The sequence below is a fragment of the Patella vulgata genome, chromosome 7, assembly GCF_932274485.2.
Source record: "Patella vulgata chromosome 7, xgPatVulg1.2, whole genome shotgun sequence".
In the NCBI taxonomy this organism is placed as follows: Eukaryota; Metazoa; Mollusca; class Gastropoda; family Patellidae; genus Patella; species Patella vulgata.
Genome location: NC_065885.2, coordinates 56,448,990 through 56,469,071, shown reverse-complemented (window position 1 = coordinate 56,469,071; position 20,082 = coordinate 56,448,990). Strand labels below are relative to the sequence as shown.

General features: G+C 36.1%; 1 protein-coding gene across 1 annotated transcript in view; it reads left to right on the top strand.

Moving 5' to 3' along the window:
* The first annotated feature begins 394 nt into the window (after nt 1-394).
* LOC126826787 (uncharacterized) overlaps nt 395-20,082 on the top strand; it is a 97,980-nt gene continuing 78,292 nt past the window's right edge. The window contains exons 1-9 of the mRNA XM_050555863.2: nt 395-486; nt 3,039-3,183; nt 3,838-3,976; nt 4,924-7,015; nt 8,660-8,778; nt 9,891-10,018; nt 10,867-12,434; nt 13,262-13,395; nt 15,508-15,615. Of these exons, the coding sequence (XP_050411820.1) occupies nt 3,052-3,183; nt 3,838-3,976; nt 4,924-7,015; nt 8,660-8,778; nt 9,891-10,018; nt 10,867-12,434; nt 13,262-13,395; nt 15,508-15,615 (4,420 nt within the window). The 5' untranslated portion in view covers nt 395-486; nt 3,039-3,051. The remainder of the gene's footprint in view (nt 487-3,038; nt 3,184-3,837; nt 3,977-4,923; nt 7,016-8,659; nt 8,779-9,890; nt 10,019-10,866; nt 12,435-13,261; nt 13,396-15,507; nt 15,616-20,082) is intronic.

Sequence of the window (20,082 nt, the reverse complement as noted above, 5' to 3'; positions counted from 1 at the left end):
CATGCCATTGACAATCATATCAATTTATATAAAACTAAATAGTGAATACCAATGTCTAGAACTCTAATAAGAACGTATATTATGAAGTGCACCCAACTAGTTCTAAAGCTTCAGTCAATCTCAAAATGAGTATTGTTACAAAGTTAATTAAAGGGCTGAATAGCGCAAGTGGTTTATTTTAAATTTCATAAACGGATATGACAATCCCTTGTTTCTGATATCGAATGGACACAGAATTCTGTTTATTTTTGTAAAAAGAGTAGAAAACAATGGTAATGTTTACCTCTGTCACAACACACGATGTGCCGTACGTCACATGTGTGTGTGTATCGAAGGGAAATAACTCTTAATATTATAGTCTTGGCTACCCAGTCGTAACAGGTGACATCGCGGGAAATGAAAGAAGACGATTTTGAGTTGTGGTAGCCAATTTAACTGATATTATTGCAAATAAAGTTTTGACAATAAATAATAGTCATTCCATTCGTAAGTTCCATTTCGTCTGGTCAGAAATATTGTAAAAATTATCTATAAATATTAATTTTTAGTGTTCTAATAATAAATGAAACCATGCCATGCCATTGACAATCATATCAATTTATATAAAACTAAATAGTGAATACCAATGTCTAGAACTCTAATAAGAACGTATATTATGAAGTGCACCCAACTAGTTCTAAAGCTTCAGTCAATCTCAAAATGAGTATTGTTACAAAGTTAATTAAAGGGCTGAATAAAATTGATCTTCGAGTTAGCTTTTGCCAAAGGAAGAGATGTTGAAAAATGGGTTCTCTTATAAGTTATAATAGTTCTTCTTGGTTTGTTTCCGGAGCACCTTTCCTCGAGCAACCATTTAGTTATCTGTACGAAACCGTGAACAAGCGCATGCATATTACAGTGTATGTGCCTTTTGTCAATTAGAAAATTCTTGCATTTAATAAGTTTTGTGTTTCCACGGAAACAGATTTGACATTGTTTTTGGTGTACCTGTACTGTACCGTACATTATCAGATTTGGGGGTATTGTTTTAAACTATTCAAGATGCCTTTATGTGGAGAATTATGGGTTGAATAATTTGTGTTTTAATTGAAAGAGTTTGACTTAAAGATACATTATATAAGATTTAGATAAAAAGCTGGCCGTTTTTGCAAAAATAGTTCAAAAACGAATATATTGAAAATTTCATTCAAATTACTTTATTCATATTCCTAGCAAAGATACATTAGCCTTTGACGGTTTGACATGATGTGTGCACTATTGTAACCGCCGTACTTACTGCCATGGTTATTTGAAGCTTAGTCTCACTTCACGATTTTTAGATAAAACAGACCAATCCGATGGCATCAAGACTTGATTATGATCATGTTAATAAATGTCTAATTATATATTTAAGGCCTTAAGAAAGACATGCAATAGGCAGATTTACCTCTTGCATAATACCAGTTTATAAAGTATGCAATTAATATTCCTAAATATTGTGAAATGTTATAGGCCATATAAACATCAATATGCTTTAAATATTATGCCTTTTGCATAATAGAAAATTCTTAATTCAAGAATTTTGTAACTTATTAGAACCTTAAAAGGTTTTTAATTCATTGACATTTGCATATTTCTCAGAAACTGTTAAACCAATCTTTACAGAATTCTATGCAAAAGGCTATGCACGTTACTGGTAAACACTTATGCCTTTTGTTTATTATACCTTTCTATGTTAATAAATTCTGTGTATTCATGATAATGAGTTTTCAATGTAGGCCTAATAGTTTTTACAAGGGACATTGTTTCACAAAGTGTGTGTGGATCAGATCATGGGAACTCAAGTTCTGCAACTTGAGTCCGGCTTAAGTAGCATGAATTGTGCTTCGATTTGAAATGTTTTTAAAGACTAGACTCGGACTCTGGTGTTGTTATAACTCGCAAATTTAAAGAGCCAATATTCAGGATAATCGAGGCGCAGTGAGGATACCTATCTCTAACTTGCTTTATTTTGCATGAATTGGTGACTTGAACAGAACTTGGGCTTTATGAAGACTCGACCGGTACTAAAATCAGAAACTTACGACTTTACTCTGACTTGAGGTTCTGCGACTTGTTGCCACCTCTGGTGTGAATACCATGGTCAATTATTATTGTACTCATGTCTCATATCATCCTAAAGGAGTTTCTGAAAAACATTGCAGTGGAATCGCACGTCCTCCCTGTTTTTATACACCCACATGGGAATGTGGTAGTATTTTGCCATAGCCCCCGTCTGTCTGTCCGTCCGTCTATCGTCCACTATTTCTTGTGAACACTCTACAGACTACAATTATGATCTGAATGTTTTGAAATTGATATGTTGTGTACATTAGTGAGATGAAGAAGTCTCTTTAATGTGGTAGTATTTTGCCATAGGCCCCGTCTGTCTGTCTGTCCGCCTGTCTATCGTCCACTATTTCTTGTGAACACTCTACAGACTACAATTATGATCTGATTGTTTTGAAATTGATATGTTGTGTACATTAGTGAGATGAAGAAGTCTCTTTAATTTCAATGATTTCTGTTAATTTCTTCTGGAGTTATGGCCCTTGTTTCACTTTGTTGCACCTTGTCAATGCTCTAACGACAAAAGCTATCATCCAATCCGTATGAAATTTATATGTATTATTTAGATTAGTGAAATGAAGAAGCCTATTGAATTTCAACAATTTCCATCAATTACTTCTCGAGTTGTTTTAACTTGTTCATCTTGTTGAACCTTGTGATTGTTCAAGCGACAAAAGTTATCATACAATCCGTATGAAATTTATATGCGTTATTAAAATTAGTAAATTGAAAAACACTGTCGAATTTCAACAAATTCTGTAAATTATTTCAAGTGTTAAGGCCGTTTCGATCAGTTTGTAGAACCTTTTGAACAATCGAACGACAAAGATTGTAATCTGATCTGTATAAAATGGTCTTGTAAATGCCTCCTTTACCTACAAAAGAATAAATATAGCTGCTGTTGGCGTATGTTTCGTTATCTGGCAACCTATCTTTATGATTTCTTTAAGATTGACAAGAAAGATGTCCAAAAAACTGAAACAAAAGCATGTGACAATATTTAAGAAGAATTTGGAGGAGAAGGTGAAAGCTTTAAAAGAACAGAAAGATGAAGTCAGTAAAATAGTCATTGATTTTATAACAGATGTAGAACAGGTATATAAATATATTATTAGAAAAATATCTTGGTTACAAATAAAATGAAATGGGGTATAACATCCTACTTTACTGCATCAACCAGCCAATGAAGGCAGGCATTATGCCATGCAGTGTACTTTGAGGGAATTTTGCCCAGACAGCAACATTTCCGCTTATTCTTTTCATCCAATTCAATCGACTGGATGCTGTTCTTTACCAGACCTTCCATCCTGTAATGCTGCTATTGGAAATGAAAAAGAAATGAGAAAGCCTAAGGTACTACAGTATGCTGATATAGACAGATGCACGTAATAAATGTTCCATTCCCTCTTCCCCTCCCCCCTCCACCTGCACATTAAATGTGTGCTGCCCCCATATGAGGTGTGGGGGTTGGGGGGCCGAATGGTTAGCTGTATCATAAGGTCTGTCATTTAGTCAACTGGTGTGGTTTCGATTATACGGTCATACGTGACAAGGTGTAGGGTCACCTGTCCGACCTCGTGGGTTTTATCAAGGTCCTCCTCCGGTTTCCTGACACTGCTAAAGACCTCTATGCATAAGCGAATTATTGAAATAAAATTGAACCACGTTTTAGTCCCAAAAAACATTTTACAGAATGTTTACAATCATTTAGACGAGCTACTATTAATAAATTATTGTTTATGTTTTCAGGGATGTACATTAGCTGAAGAATTAATACAGTCAACTGATTCACATAAATTACAAAAAAAATATCAGAAAACTATGCAGTTATTAGATCAACATTATTATAACTGTACAGTTTTAGCTGCAACTGTAGAGGAATTTAATGGTATTTATTGTACTAATCTATACAGCATTCATTGCCGATCAGGTGCATCTTGATGCACATACTCCTCACAGTGTTTCGTTTGATTAGACATAATTACACTTAACACTTCTGTAATGGAAGCAAATTTCTGTTCCAAATTATGACTGGTCAATAGTCCGATAAACAACCAATAGCTAACTGCGTAGCAATATCATTAGGCTTTAAACAGAACTCCAAATTGGACCAAATATGGTTACATAACGTTACCTAATGACTTTCAATTTTATCACGCCCAATTAACCCGTGCATAACAGAATATTTCAGAAAAACTAATTGCGTGTCAAACGAGGCTATCAAAACGGATACAATGTAAACAATATTGTTTGGAGACGAACAATCCTTTCACTGTCCAAAGTTTTAGGAAAGATCCCAGATTAAACAAGGGGCTGTATGTTGCTGTACTTAAGAGAAATTTGATTGAACGGGAAGAATAGACAAACTCCCACAAAAGCTCAAGTATCAGAAGCCAATCCAGGAATGGCCAGAGAGGGATTTCTCGAGCCATTGCTTTAGGATATGGTGCTTCATAGTGCTTGCACCTGGCCAAAAAGAAAATTACTTTTTTTTTTAAAAATCCACATAGCAAATGTTTTGTTCCCCAGATATTGAAAACTCAGCACATTTTCAATTTCTGATGGAAAGAATGCCACAATGGATACCTGGCCAAAAAGAAAATTACATTTTTAAACAAAATTTGGGGCCCCAAATATCACTGAACTCTCTGTACAAGTTCAAGTACCGTTATGCAATATTACATGTATCTGCTGCTTTCATTCTTAAAAAAAGTGAAACCCTAGATGTGCCTCTCAAGAGTTAATCGTTCTTGTATACATTTTTAGGAGGACTGTCAATGACTCCCGACGTCGTAAAAGATTGATCAGTAACATCTTATTTATAATTTATTTTAGAAAGTACAGAGTCCTCTGATACTTGCTCGAACCAGTCAGTACCGCCATCTATGATAGATACAACCACGTGTGATGAAAGTGAATATGAGCTACTCAGAGGTGACAAGGATCACAATCCCAAATTTAAAGATAAGAAAGGAGAAACAACTTTGGTTGAAAGCTCTTTGGAAATATTAAAAACCGCTCCTATAAATTCTCAGGATTTTTCAGAAAAGAGTAAATGTGCAAATTCAGGACCACAGTGCCGGCGTAATCTGTCGCAAGATGTAAACCAAGAACAATTATCTGTTGCGGAAAATAAAATGATGTTAGACCAAGACTTCAGTGAAATAAGGTCCTCATTAACATTAACTCAGTCAGGACTTGACAATCAAGACATAAAAAAGAGTCTTTTGATTGATTCTCAGGCATCTTTGCCTGAATCAAAACCAGAGGTCAGACTTGATATTCAAGAGTTAAGGCATAGACTCTCACAGGATGCTCCACTCTCTTTCTGTTGTGAAATAGTAGCATCAGACAATAATGCTCTTATATCTCGTTATGTTGACAGGTATTCAGATGCAACTCTATCATGTAGTGAAGACGCTATAGACTTTGATAATGTGCCTTGCTCAAGCCCGGTAAAGATCATATCTGGCACACCACATAGAGAAAACACTGCTCTAGTTACAGAAGCGAAGAATGATAGCAGTGAGTCAGGATGTTCCCAAAGAAAAATTTCCAAGATGTCAGCTCCAGTCATACGTGAAGTTCCGTTATTAAAACCCATAAAACAGCCCAAAGAACCTGTGAATCAAAATGCGTCTAAGGAAAAAAATAGCAGAAGTGAATCTGTTACGTCTGTTATTCAAAGTTTTGAAAATAGAGATGAGAATACTGTCGGACAAGATTTAGTACAAAACCAAGATTCAACTAATTTGGGTATCGTTAGACCAAAGCCAGGGCTAAACCAAAATTCATCTGGTTTGGGTATCGTTAGACCAGGGCTAGGGCAAAACCAAGATTCAACTGATTTGGGTATCATTAGACCAGAGCTTGGGCAAAACCAAGATTCAACTGATTTGGGTATCATTAGACCAGAGCTTGGGCAAAACCAAGATTCAACTGATTTGGGTATCATTAGACCAGAGCTTGGGCAAAACCAAGATTCAACTGATTTGGGTATCATTAGACCAGAGCTTGGGCAAAACCAAGATTCAACTGATTTGGGTATGATGGAGTATGATTTGAAGAGTTCTTACCAAGAAAGTATGCTGGATCTCTCTATTGCAAGTCACGTAACTACAGACTGTTACGATTATCCTACAGAGTATATGTATCCATATTATAATCCAAATTTCCTTGGATTTCAATCAAATGACTTTCCATATCTTCCCCAAGATCTAAAATCCAATCCTCCGGAATCCAAAGTTCAGTTACCGGAAAATAGTAATAATAATACAAGTTATAAACCAGTGGAATCATGGGATAATGTTGTTTCTCCGCCAATACAAAAACACCCGATGATTACACACGAAAATTCCACAAATGACATTAACTTTTCTCCGTCACAATTTTCAGATGCTGATTCTGTGGAATCGAAAACCTCAAAAATATCAAAATCCAACTCTGTAGAAAAACCTGGAAATAAATTGAGTCCGCCAACACCAAGCCCAGAGGAATCGAGTTCAAGTAGAACATCATCAAGTGTCAAATCGCGTAAACTTTTGATGATGCAGCGAGCAAAATTAGCGAATAAAGTCAAAGCCTGTCTTGAAACGTCACGAGCAAAGTTTGGAATTGATGTGAAAAAGGGATTAGGAGTAGATTCAAGCTCGGAACAAGAGAGAGGGAAAATTTCTTCAGATAAACATAGTACTGATGAGAAAAATAATTCTGAATGTGAAACGAAGGGAAGCCATAAAGTAAATGAAAGACATGTTAAGGATCCTGTTAAAACTATTTTAGAATATGGTTATGGACCTAAGGTTGATCATTTCCGTCCAGTTTTAAATCAGCCTATTCATGTGATGGTTTGTGAACTTAATTCTCCGTGGTCATTTTATGTACACTCATACAGTTCAGCCCTGGATGAATTAATGGCATGCATACAGTAAGTATAATAAATCAGATATATATTACTATTGACCGTGTAAAGGTGCTCGTTTGAGGACATTGAGATCAGTCTTATTTGCAACTCTTAAAGGACAATGTTGGTGTAAGCCATTATCACACATTTGATAGAACTGGTTCTATCTTTTGTGTCACTTCTTGTTTCTTCAAATCGTCGTTAGGCATCTGTCATAGCAATGATCTGTGTGTTAAAATTATATTTGGAATGTGTTTTAGCAGTTCTATCACATATGTTATAATGGCTGGCACCATGATTGTCCTTTAAAAGGGGAAAACATCAATGCAAACCTGTATAATTTTGTATCATTAATCAGTTCTAACTATCTAAGTTCTGGTTCTTGCAATATGTATGGTTTAACGGTCGAGAGCGAGACAAAAAGCTGACAGTTCTTGAGAAAGAATGAGAAGTGTTTAGTTAAACCTTTAGCACTTAAATGACCCCCCCCCCCCCCCCCAACTAGGACTCTTAAGACCACTTTGTCACATGTACAGCTGATAAAGAGCTGACAGTTCTCGCTATAATAGTTTAAAAATAGATAATGAAAGGAGAATATGCTGAAAATTTCAGTTAAATTACTTCACCCTGAGCCTAGATATTAGCGATAGAGTTCCGATAATAAACAAAGTCTCGATTATCGATTTTTACAGTTACCACATAGATCACAAAATGTAATTAAATCTACTAAATATCACAGGCATTCGATAGCATCGAGAGTTGATTATGGTCTTGGTACATGTAAATTAATTAATGTCTAATTAATGATTTATATAACATTTCAGACCTAGAGAAAGACCTGCAGAATTAGCTCTTGTATTATGCATGTTTAAATAATACATTGATATTGCACAAGTTTGTTATTATTTCGTTGTTTCAGTATATAACGCTTTGTCTCACTCGATTGCATTAAACGACTGAAAATACAGACACTATGCTGCACGTGCATTTCAATGAAATCGTCACACAAGACCGATATTTCAGCTAGTGTAAATAATGTCCGATCGGCACGTTGCCAGTACCATTATTTGCAATCATACATAAGCCTGGAAATAAGGCTCCTGTCACAGACAATGTCAGGCACAGATTCGGGCTTGGTCAGGCACAAAACCTCTGGTGCCTGTCACTTTTATTGATATTATTAATACAGGTCCGGCACTAAGATGAAAATGTCAGGTACTATTTCATCAGTGCCTGACATTTTGTCGGGTACATGTACATCTAAAACCGTTATTTCCAGGCCTGATAATACCCATTGTTTATCTATCTGTAGGACTTTAGTTCATTAAAATCTGTAGATTAAAAACTGAAATAAAATCCTTTTGCGTATCTCAAAAGATAGGTTTTTGATATGGTAACAAATGTTTTTTCCCACATAGTTAAAATGTGTTTTCTAATCGATGTTATGTATTTAGGTGTGCCCTCTGTAGCTGCTGTTGACCTGTGTTTTGTTGCCTGGTAACCTGTATTTTGTTTTTGATCGCAAATATTTTTTCCTACATAGTTAAAATATGTTTTCTAATCGATGTTTATGTATTTAGACTCGCCCACTGTAACCGTTCTGGACCTATGTTTTGTTGCCTGGTAACCTATATTTTATTGTCTGGCAACCTATATTTTTATTTACAGACAGTATGTATCAAGTTATAAAGATGAATATGAGTTACCAGTAGTAAAAGATATGATTTGTTTAGCTAAATTTAAATTAGATGGAAATTTCTATCGTGCTAAAGTTCGAAACATCAAAGGTTAGTTTAATCTACATTTATAACATTATGTGGCTCAGTGAGTAATGTGCTTGCTCACTAACCAGATATCCCCTTGTCAGTTCAGTTGCGATGAAAACCAAATATCCATGTTCACATGGCAGGCATGTACATGTAAAAGAACCCTTGATAATTGAAATTTGGTAAAGAGCAGATGCAAACGTTGCTGTAAGGGGGGGATCATGGTGGCTAAGTGGGTAAGACGCTGGCTCGCTAGCCTGGAGGTCAAGTATTCGATCCCTGCATTGGCCGAGAAAGTTCATCCAGATTTTCAGACGTGGTTTCCCCTTGTCAGTGATGCAGGACGGAGGGCCTGACAAGGACAGCTGTCTAGTCGTTTGGATGGGACGAAAAACCAAGGTTCCAGGTAAACATTGGCGTGCGAGTAAAAGATCCCTTGGCAGTTGAAATTCAATATAAGAGTAGGCTGTAGTGCCGCTGCCCGGGCAAAATTTCCATAATAGCATACTGTATGGCGTATGCCCGTCTTCATTAGCCCAGTTTAAGAGCAGAACAGTAGGACGTTAAACCCCATTTCATCTCATTTCATTGCTGTAAGGGAAACATTCTAATTGGTTGAGAGTAATGAACATCAATACCTTGACTATGTTCAATACAGAGAGCATTTTCTGGTTAAGCATAGTGAAAAGCAGTGGCCACAAATTTGTACGCATGTATTCAGGCAAATGGACAATTATTTGTCCAGACTATCTGAACAGTTCAAATTCTGTTGGCAGGGTTGGATGGCCGAATGGTTAGCATGTTCGCGCTATATCATAACGTCTGTCATTGAGTCAACTGGCGGGGTTTCGATTCCCCCTGTTGTACGTGACAAGGAGTAGGGTCGCCTATCCAACCTCTTGGGTTTTCTTTGGGTCCTCCGGTTTCCCCCCACTGCTAAAGACCCCTACATGCAAGCGAATTATTGAAATAAAATTGAGCCATGTTTTAGACCCGAAATGACCTAGTTTGTGTCCAGCGGGTGTTAAACCCCATCTCTCTCTCTCTCTCTCTCTCTCTCTCTCTCTCCCTCTCTCTCTCTCTCTCTCTCTCAGTTGTAGATTTATTTATCCATTTCATTATTAATATTTCAGGAGATAAAGTGACAGTTCAGTATATAGATTATGGTAATCAGGAAGAGGTCATGACCCTTGATCTTCGTCCACTAAATAGTCAACTTGCACAACTGCCTGCTCAAGCTGTCTTCTGTGCTATAGCTGGAGTAAGTTGATTCCTTTTGACTATCTACATGTAATAATCTTATTAGCTTGAGATGAATAAAGTTACAGGAAGGGATATTGAAATGGGTGCCATTATTCGTTCCCGGTTTTGTTTCCAAAACATATTTTCGCTCTTTGGTTGGATGCCCCTTGAAATGGATGCCTGGGTCAGTCGTCCACATTGCCCCACTCCCTGCGCGCCACTGCATATGTGCATATTTAATTAACTTATTGTAGCCTGATTAGGCGATTGTTTCAAACTTTAAAAATCTCTGTAATCTTGGCCTACTGCCATCTGATCAGCCTACTGGAATTTTTTGGTGATTGGTTAGTGAGTATATGTTGCATTCACTATATTCTATCCTTCTTGGGGGGGTTGGATGGACGAATGGTTAGCATGCGCGCTGTATCATTAGGTCTGTCATTGAGTCTGGCGGGTCTTTGATTCCCTGGTTGTACGTGACAAGGAGTAGGGTTGCCTGTCCTATCTCGTGGGTTTTCTCTGGGTCCTCCGATTTCCTCCCACTGCTAAAGACCCCTATGCGCAAGCGAACTATTGAAATAAAATTGAACCATATGTTAGTCCTGAAATGATCAAGTTTGTGTCCACGTTAATATCTCTCTCTCTCTCTCTCTCTCTCTCTCTCTCTCTCTCTCTCTCTCTCTCTCTCTCTCGTGAAAGTGACTCAATTCACTGATTAGTGATAATGGAACAAAATATATGTTAATGTGACTGGTGATAGTATTTTTTCCAATTAATTTCTTGTTTTAAGATAGTTGACAAAGAGTTGGAAGAGGGAAACTCCTGACAATGCACAACAGCTTGTTATATATGTATTTTATTTTTCAGCTAGCACCAGCAGAGAGAGATCGATCATGGACCGAAGATGAAATAAACATTTTAACTATCCATGTAAAAAGTCAAGTACTACTGTGTAAAGCAGTCTATTGTAGTGATAATCCTTCCTTTCCCCACTTGGTGGAGCTAGTGTTGATGGTTTGGCCAGACAGTAATAGAGGGCAGCAGTGGAACTTTCCCTGTGTTAATATGAATCTCAGTGCCATTATGATTCGACAAGAACGAGGACGTTTTATTCCGATATCCGAACAATTAGACTGTTTACGTGTCATGTACAAACAAGTGTTGAAAAATGCCCATTCTGTGATCTCGAGTATCGAAAAAGATAAGGCCAAAGCTAATACTAAAAATGACAGTTTGGATGATAAAGTATCTGTTGAAAGTGGATTTGTGTCCTCAAAAACACCTCACCAATCTCCTGTTCTTTCTGTAGATTCATTCAGGATGCAACAAGGTTCTAATTCACTCACTTCAAATGAAAAACGGCAAACCATTCCAAAAGATGAAGAGCAAAAGTTTGAAAACGACGTTAGTAAAGAAATAGAAAAGTCCAAATCGGAAGAACATGATCGTTCAAAAGTAGGGAATGAAAAGTCAGAAATAGATAACAAATTAAAAGTAGTCAAGGACAAGGACAATGATAATGATACAGTTACTGTAGACATTAAGAAAGTGAAAGTAGACAATAACAATGAGGAAGTGAAAGTAGATATTGAAAAACACATTGACAAAAGCATAGATGTGGGTAAGATTAGCCAATCTAGTGAAACAACGATGAAGTCACATGTTAAAGATGATGAAAACACACATATTTCTTGTCACCAGAAAAATGTTTCTAAGGAATCAAAGAGGGCTGCTACGAAGACGGAAGAAAAATCAAGTCATAACACAAGAGATAAAAATACTAGGCCTAATACTGAGAGTTTTAAAACAATGTTGGCATCAAAGTCGGAAGAAACAGTTGCTTCCAAACATTTAACGAAAGAAGAACTAAAAAATACTGAAACAGATACTAAAATCAAATTTAACGTTTTAATGGCTCACATCAACACACCAGGGGATTTTTACGTGCACAAAGTCTCGCTTGAAAATGGACAAATTCTTGACAAATTGATGGAGAATATCAATCGAAAATTCTTTGCCTACACTAAGAAAAGATTAGAGCAACTGAGTCGCGATTTTCTTCCCAAAGTGAATGATTTCTGTTGTGCCAAATTTAAGGATGGATTTTATTATCGTGGCAAGGTTGTGGAACTAATCAGTAAAGGAAATGTTAAATCGAGTAAAAAATACCAAGAAGTTATTGTTTTCTATGTAGATTTTGGGGATAAAGAGAAAGTTTCTATTAATCAAGTTTATCCACTGCCTAAAGAGTTTACAGTTCTACCTCCCATAGCGTTATGGTGCTGTTTATCTAATATCAAACCTCTAGCTCAGAATACGACATCCTGGCCGCTTGTCTCAACCGTGGTATTTAAGGAATTATGCTCAGAGAGTGGTAAAGATGATAAAATGCTGTCCGTTACCGTAGCTTGTGATAATCTACCTAAATCAGGCAGGTAAGTACCATAAATGACAAGAGTTCGCTTTATAGAATGATATGGAGCTTGACGTCGGTTCTAAGCCTTCTGGGTTAATGAAGACGGGCCTAAGCCATACAGTGTGCTATGACGGAAATTTTGCTCAGACAACGACACTACAGTCTACTTTTATATCAAATTCCAACTGTCAAGGGATCTTTTATGTGCAAGCCAATATATACACAGGACCTCGTTTTTTTGTCCCATCCGAATATCTATACAGTGTTTGTTGCAAGGCCCTCCATCCTATACCAATGACATGGGGGAACCACGTAGGAACTTTCTCTGTAAACACAGGGATCGACAACAGGACCTCCAATTCCATGTTACTCAATGAGACTCTATGAAACACTAGTGATTTCCTAGAATGAACATGAGGTGATACACTTGCGATTTCTTAGCCAAATCAGATCAAAATGCTTGAGGTTACAATTATTTTTCAGTCTTTTAGAATATTAAGTTTCAATTATAGTTGATCTTAACTTTTAGATCTATGTGCCTTTGTCAGAATATCATATGAATGCACAGTATTTAATTGACTGCCTGAGTCAGGTGCCAATCCTGAGTTTTATTGCTCTGGGATTACCATCCAACCATTAGCCATGTATCTTTGAGAACCCATGTTCTGGTGTTGTGCACGAAGTAGAGTATGCTTATACTAATTCTAGAACATCTGATACAACTTTTGTTATAGATATATATCTAAGGAGTTTGCAGAAATTGCATTTGTTGGTGTTTTTTTGTTTTTTTTACCTAGTAGTATTTTATTATAAATGAAGATTTGAGTAATTTGTTGTTTTTTTCAGTGTTCAGTTGGAACCATTACCTGTTTTTCTGGTAGATTATAATCAGAAGGAAGAAGTTTGTTTTAATCTTGAATTAATCCGTCTGGGTTTTGCTCAAGCTTTGATTAATCGACCAGAAACACCACCACAAATAGGTCAGTTTTTGCAAACATATAGGAGGCAGACCACCATTAAATTTAATCATATCCACGAACATAGCACCTTCAGATACTAGTCTTTCTTTCTCTCTCTCTCTCTCTCTCTCCCCCCTTAATTGTTAATTTTATGATCCAGAATCAAAGAAGAGGATTTGAATTGACATTTTCTGCCAGGTTTTGGTAAATGTTCATAGTTTAGAGGTGGAAGGATAATAAAGTTCAATTGTTAATAACAGTGGTATGTACGGCAGATACATGTTGTTTGTATGCTACTTCAATATGTGTATCTCCAAATTTCAGTGGTCATCCTCATCCAAACTTTAGGGTAAAGACGTGATCTGTTATTGCTCTGTAAAAAAAAGATGGAGCCAGGCAAAAATACACATATCAAGAGTTATTTCCCTTGACACATTAGCCCTTTTATTTCAAAAAGAGAGAGAGAGAGAAATGGGGTTTAACGTCCACTCGACACAAACTAGGTCATTTCGGGACTAACATATGGTTTAATTTTATTTCAATAATTCACTTGCGCGTAGGGGTCTTTTGCAGTGGGAGGAAACCGGAGGACCCAGGGAAAACCCACGAAGTTGGACAGGCGACCCTACTCCTTGTCACGTACAGCCGGGGATTCGAAATCACACCAGTTGACTCAATGACAGGCCTTATGATACAGCACGCGCGTGCTAACCATTCGGCCATCCAACACCCCTTTATTTCAAAAAATAAAAATTAATGATTTTGATGAAATGAAATGAAATGGTGTTTAACTTCCTACTGTTCTGCTCCTATACTGAGCTAATGAAGACGGGCATACGCCATACAGTGTGTTATGAGGGAAATTTTGCCTGGGCAGCGGCACTATCGCCTACTCTTGTATCAAATTCCAACTGCCAAGGGATCTTTTACGTGCATTCCAATGTATACATGGGACCTCGTTTTTTTGTCTCATCCAAAGGACTAGACAGCTATCCTTTTCAGGCCCTCCGTTCTGCACCACTGACAAGGGGAAAACACGTCGGAAAATCTGGATGGACTTTCTCAGCCAATGCAGGGATCGAACACCCGACCTCCAGGCTAGTGAGCCAGCATCTTAACCACCTAGCCACCGTGACTAATGATTTTGAAATTGCATCAAACAAGTAATTAATGTTTTATGAACCTAGAATAGTGATAGGGATGGATTAGATTCTGGCTATTCAATCATTAGAAATAGCCGAGATGTTCGCCAATAATCAGGATATCATTATATTGATTAACATCTAATTTATCACCATTGATTATTTTATTAACCTGAATGAGGTTATCTTAGATGATATCGCTAATTTACACAGTTAACTACTCCATATATTATCTTTATTTACACTATTGAATTCATTGTGGTCGACCATGAGTCACATTTATTACCTTAAGTTCTTGTTAACTTTTATGATGTACATTTCCAGTAAGTCATGCTATGCCACAGTACGATTTAAGTTCCTGTTTATGACAATTTGATATGAAACTGGGTCTGTGGTAACCAATAAAGCAAATTCCCCCAAAATATCTGAAAATTTCATGCTGATAGCTATATTAGAAATGAGTTATTTTGAAATACATATTGTCGAGCAGTGCCTGCCCTTGAATTGAGTTCTTGACAATTTGATATAATGTGCGACAACTATTAAATTTAGTTCAGGACAATTTGATATAGTATATGTACAACTACTATAAAATTGAGTTCAAGACAATTTGATATAGTATAAGTGTAACTACTATAAAATTGAGATCAAGACGATTTGATATAGCATATGTGCAACTACTATTAAATTGAGTTTATGACGATTTGATATATCATATGTGCAAATACTATTAAATTTAGTTCAAGACGATTTGATATAGCATATGTGCAACTACTATTAAATTTAGTTTATGACGATTTGATATAGTTTTATGTGCAACTACTATAAAATTGAGTTTATGATGATTTGTTATAGCATATGTGCAACTACTATTAAATTTAGTTTATGATGATTTGATATAGCATCTGTGCAACTACGAACAATTGTATCGCAGAGTTAATCGCTTAAGAGCGTTAGATCAATGATATTGTTTTTGGTTTTTTTCTTATAGATGATGAACTGTTGCTTGATTGGGATCCAATGCAGGAAGATTTTAATTCTATTAGAAACAGTTATAAAATAGATGTAGATGATCCAAGTGTAGCTACAATGAGTTATGGTGAGTGAAATTTAGATGTTATTGTCAATCATGCAAAGAATTGTGGTTTTTGTTATATTAACATTCAAGCATTAAACATGTGACAAGGAGTTGGATCGTCAGTCTATCCTCATGGGTTTTCTCCGGGTCCTCCGGTTTCCTTCCACTGCTAAAGACCCCTACATGCAAGCAGATTATTGAAATAAAATTGAACTATGTGTTAGTCCAGAAATGACCTAGTTTGTGTTAAACCTCTCTCTCTCCCTTTCGCTCTCTCTTAGTCATAAAGAACTCAAAGAGCTTGAAATTCGTAATATAATTCTCCATGTATTGATTCAAAACTAAATCAAATATCTACCTCAAACCCACCACAATTTCGAGGTGTAGTCGTTTTGCTCTAGCAGATCCGCACAGTTTTACAATTTGAAAATGTTTGCAGTTTGGCATCTTTTCGATCCTAAGCCTGTATGCGACATAAATGTAGGGTCCTCTTGTGTTTTGTCTGGGTCCCCCCAAGTTCTTCCCACTGGGGGGGTTGGATGGACGAGTGGTTAGCATGTGCGTGCTGTATCATAAGGCCTGTCATTCAGTCAACTGGCGTGGTTTCGAATCCCTGGTTGTACGTCACAAGGAGTAGGCCTGCCTGTCCAACCTCGTGGGTTTTCTCCGGGTCCTCCGGTTTCCTCCCACTCCTAAAGACGCCTACGCGCAAACAAATTATTAAAATAAAATTAAACCATATGTTAGTCCCAAAATGACTTAGTTTGTGTCGAGAGGACTTTAAACCTCATTTCTCTCTCTTTCTCTTTTCTCCCACTGCTAATTAAAGACACATACCAGATTTATTGTAATAAAATTGTACAATCATGAAGTGACCTAATATTTGTCAAGTGGAATTAAAACCCAATTCTCTCTCTATTTATGAAGATGTATATCAGAGCAATCTATATTCATTATATTCTGACATTTTGGTCGATTATCTCAGTTTAGAGAAAAGATGATGATAAAAATTACAGTCTCGGGAAGATCAGACAGAGAATGATCCTTCATCATGTTAAAAACAGATCATTATGTAGTCCTTGATTACAAATAATTGTCATTGTCATAGATTTATCTAGCAGTAATGATGATTTAAAAAAAATAGATAATAAAAAATAAATAATATTAAAAACGTCCTTCAAATTACTTTAAGTGATTGTATGGTGCAGATGTTCTTATTCATTTTTTTACCATCCGATTGAATCAACACTGTCCTTGCCAGCCCTCTATCCTGCACCACTGACAATGGGGAAACAGTGCCAGAAAATCCTGAGGAACTTTTCGACCAATGCGGGAGCGAACTTAAGATCTCCTGTTTAGTAAGCCAGCCTCTTACTGACTGAGCCACAGTGGCTGCCTCTCTGAAATAAAGAAGATGTGGTCTAGTATCTGTTATATGCCCACACTGAAATGTAGTCGTATATTGTCGTCGCCCCTTTCCGGCCGGCCGGACCACCGGCATGCATCCACAAGCGATTGTTAATATCTGATTGACTTTAAATTTATGCACAGTGTTTAAGGTCATGAGACAAAGAATCCTATTGATTTTCAGCGATTTTCGATAATTGCTGTTAGAGTTATGGCCCTTGATCACTTCAAAAAATCTTGTGAACTCTCTAGAGACTAAAGTTAATATCCGATTGACTTTAAATTTATACAGTGTTTAAGGTCATGAGACAAAGAAGCCTATTGATTTTAAGAGACTTCCAATAATTACTGCCAGAGTTATGGCCCTTGATGACTTCAAAATATCTTGTGGATGCTCTACGAGCTAAAGTTATCATCCGATTGACTTCAGATTCATACACAGAGTTCAAGGTCTTGAGACAAACAAGTATATTGATTTTCAATGAATTTTGATAACTTGAACAGCTAAATCCATGATATTAAATGTTTCGTATACTAAACGTTAGCATGGGGCAGAACTTTATAAAAACCAAACAAATTCTAATGATTTTCAGCTAAATCTGTCTATTGCAGGTCTTTCTTTAGGCCTGAAATGTTATCTAAATTATTAATTAGACATTAACTTATCCAGACCATAATAAACTCTAGATGGCATCGCTGGCCTGCGATCTTAAGTGGATTGTGAGTGGATTTACTGCATAACTTTCCTTCTCGATTTAACGATTAAATGGATAATTGAGACTTTGCTGTTTATCGTACTGACTTTAGTAATGATGAACGAGGCTAGGCGGAAATTTCATTCGCTTAGTTCTGGGTTCATAGTGGATCAATTTGAATGAAATTTTCAGCAAATTGCCTTTACGTTATCTAGTTTTTAACTATTATAGTGAGAACTGCCAACTCATTATCAAATCTCCCATAATGTATCTTTAATGAGTTGTTAGTCTTAATCAGATTTTAGTGTATTATAAATGTTTCATTACCCAAAAAAGTAAAAATGTTTATTTTGTCTTAAATATTGGATATCAAAAGCCCATCTTTTCCCGGTAAGATCACAACACCAATGTTGATTAAAATTGACAACTAATTCATGTTTTCAATGTCGAAGGTTTTGGGTGATATTGAGTTAGAGACTTAGCTACTTTAAGTTATTATCAAAGCCAAATTACAAGATTATTTTAATTATAAAGATGTATTTTATAATGATGTAGAAGATTATAATGATGTATTTTTTTTTCTTCGGAAAAAAGAATTGCACTACATAAAGAAGATAGTCTACTTTGTTTACTTTATTAGGGATGCCTAGTTTTCGTTATTCAGTTAAATCCATTTCTGTCTCTTTTATCTTGAGAATTTTGTTATTTTAAAGACAAACAAACAGTTTTTATCGATAATGTTCTAATGATATTTGTTTAGGAAAACATGTCAATAGTTAATTATTTTTGTTATTTTCTTTATATTTTATTGACGTATCAATGATCAAAGTCCTTGTACTTTTAACCAGAACATAAAAAAGCTGTATTAATTGTTTAAGTAATGATGGATTTAAAATGCTGTATAAAGAATTCCATGGGTGCCTTGTTTTAGGCCAGTCCAATGTCGTTCTGTGTCTCAGGAACTATGTTTGTTTAGTGTTTTAAGAAGTGTAACAAACCAATTTTGTTTCTCCTCTCTACCAAAAGAGAGGAAGCAAAATTTAAATAGGTGTTTCCGAAGTACAAAACTTCAAATTTGTGTTCGCTAAATTTACAATTTTGTGTTTGAAATTAAAGATTTTGAAAAGAGAAATGAAATGAAATGAAATGGGGTTTAACGTCCTACTGTTCTGCTCCTGACCTGGGCTAATGAAGACGGGCATACAGTGTGCTAGGAGGGAAATTTTGCCGGGGCAGCGGCGCTACGGCCTACTCTTATATCTAATTCCCACTGCCAAGGGATCTTTTACGTGCACGACAATGTGTATACAGGACCTCGGTGTTTCGTCATATCCGAACGACTAGACAGCTGTCCTTGTCAGGCCCTCCATGCTGCTTATAACCTTTACTTTCCATCTACAAGGGGGATTATCCATATCTCTTTTTAGCATGTACTAATAGAATTTCAAGAAAACTCATCCGGTTTTTTTTTTTGCGTTTTCCATGGATACCAGACAAACCACAGTCTATAGCCAAAATTTTTGGACTTGCAATCAGCATTGTTCATGCCAAATTTGGTGAAAATCCATGCAGGCATAACTGAGAAAATTTGACTTTTAATGTCATCCGTACCCTTTATTATCGCGCTTTTGGACAAGGTTTGGAACATATATGGTAAATAAAATTGGTATTTTATTGGTGACTAATATGTAGTTTATCACCCTAGGAAAATTACAAAAATTACACTGCTAGCTTTAAAATGTGCATTTTAGACTGCTCAACGCCCTTAATCATGAACTTTTGTGAATGGGATCACTGACTTAAAAGAGCAGGTGGAATTGATTTAAAAAATTAAATATTCCTTTGATATACTTGTACAATCAATCAAACTGTGATATTTATGAAACAATAAACATTGGTTTTCAAGGTTAGTTTGATTAAACTGAATATTGTCGATATCAGGTTCCTTCTAGTACTGTTACTAATATTGGAATATTAAATCAACAACAACCAGTTTATGATTAATTATTAAGTTTGTTACCGGGGATTTTTTTACTATGATTTATCTACAAGGAATGGTTCCTGTTTTTCCTTGCCTGCACTGTTATGGGGACTCTTCCGCCTTTCTTTTCCTATCGAGTGTGAGGTTTTATTGTGTCCTTCTTGGATTAATTATTAAATAAATTGATCGATTTTTTGTTTTGGGGGTTTTTTTGGGGGGGGGATACAATACTCAAATTATTTTCACAAATACAACAATTTCAGTCTCATCTTGAACAGATATATTTATTTTGTTTATCAGTCAAACTTAATTTATCCTTTAAGTTCAGGCCTTTTTGAACTGATTTTTTACAATTCATTATTTAGTATTAATTATAAATATAATACTGGAATATGATTGTTTTTT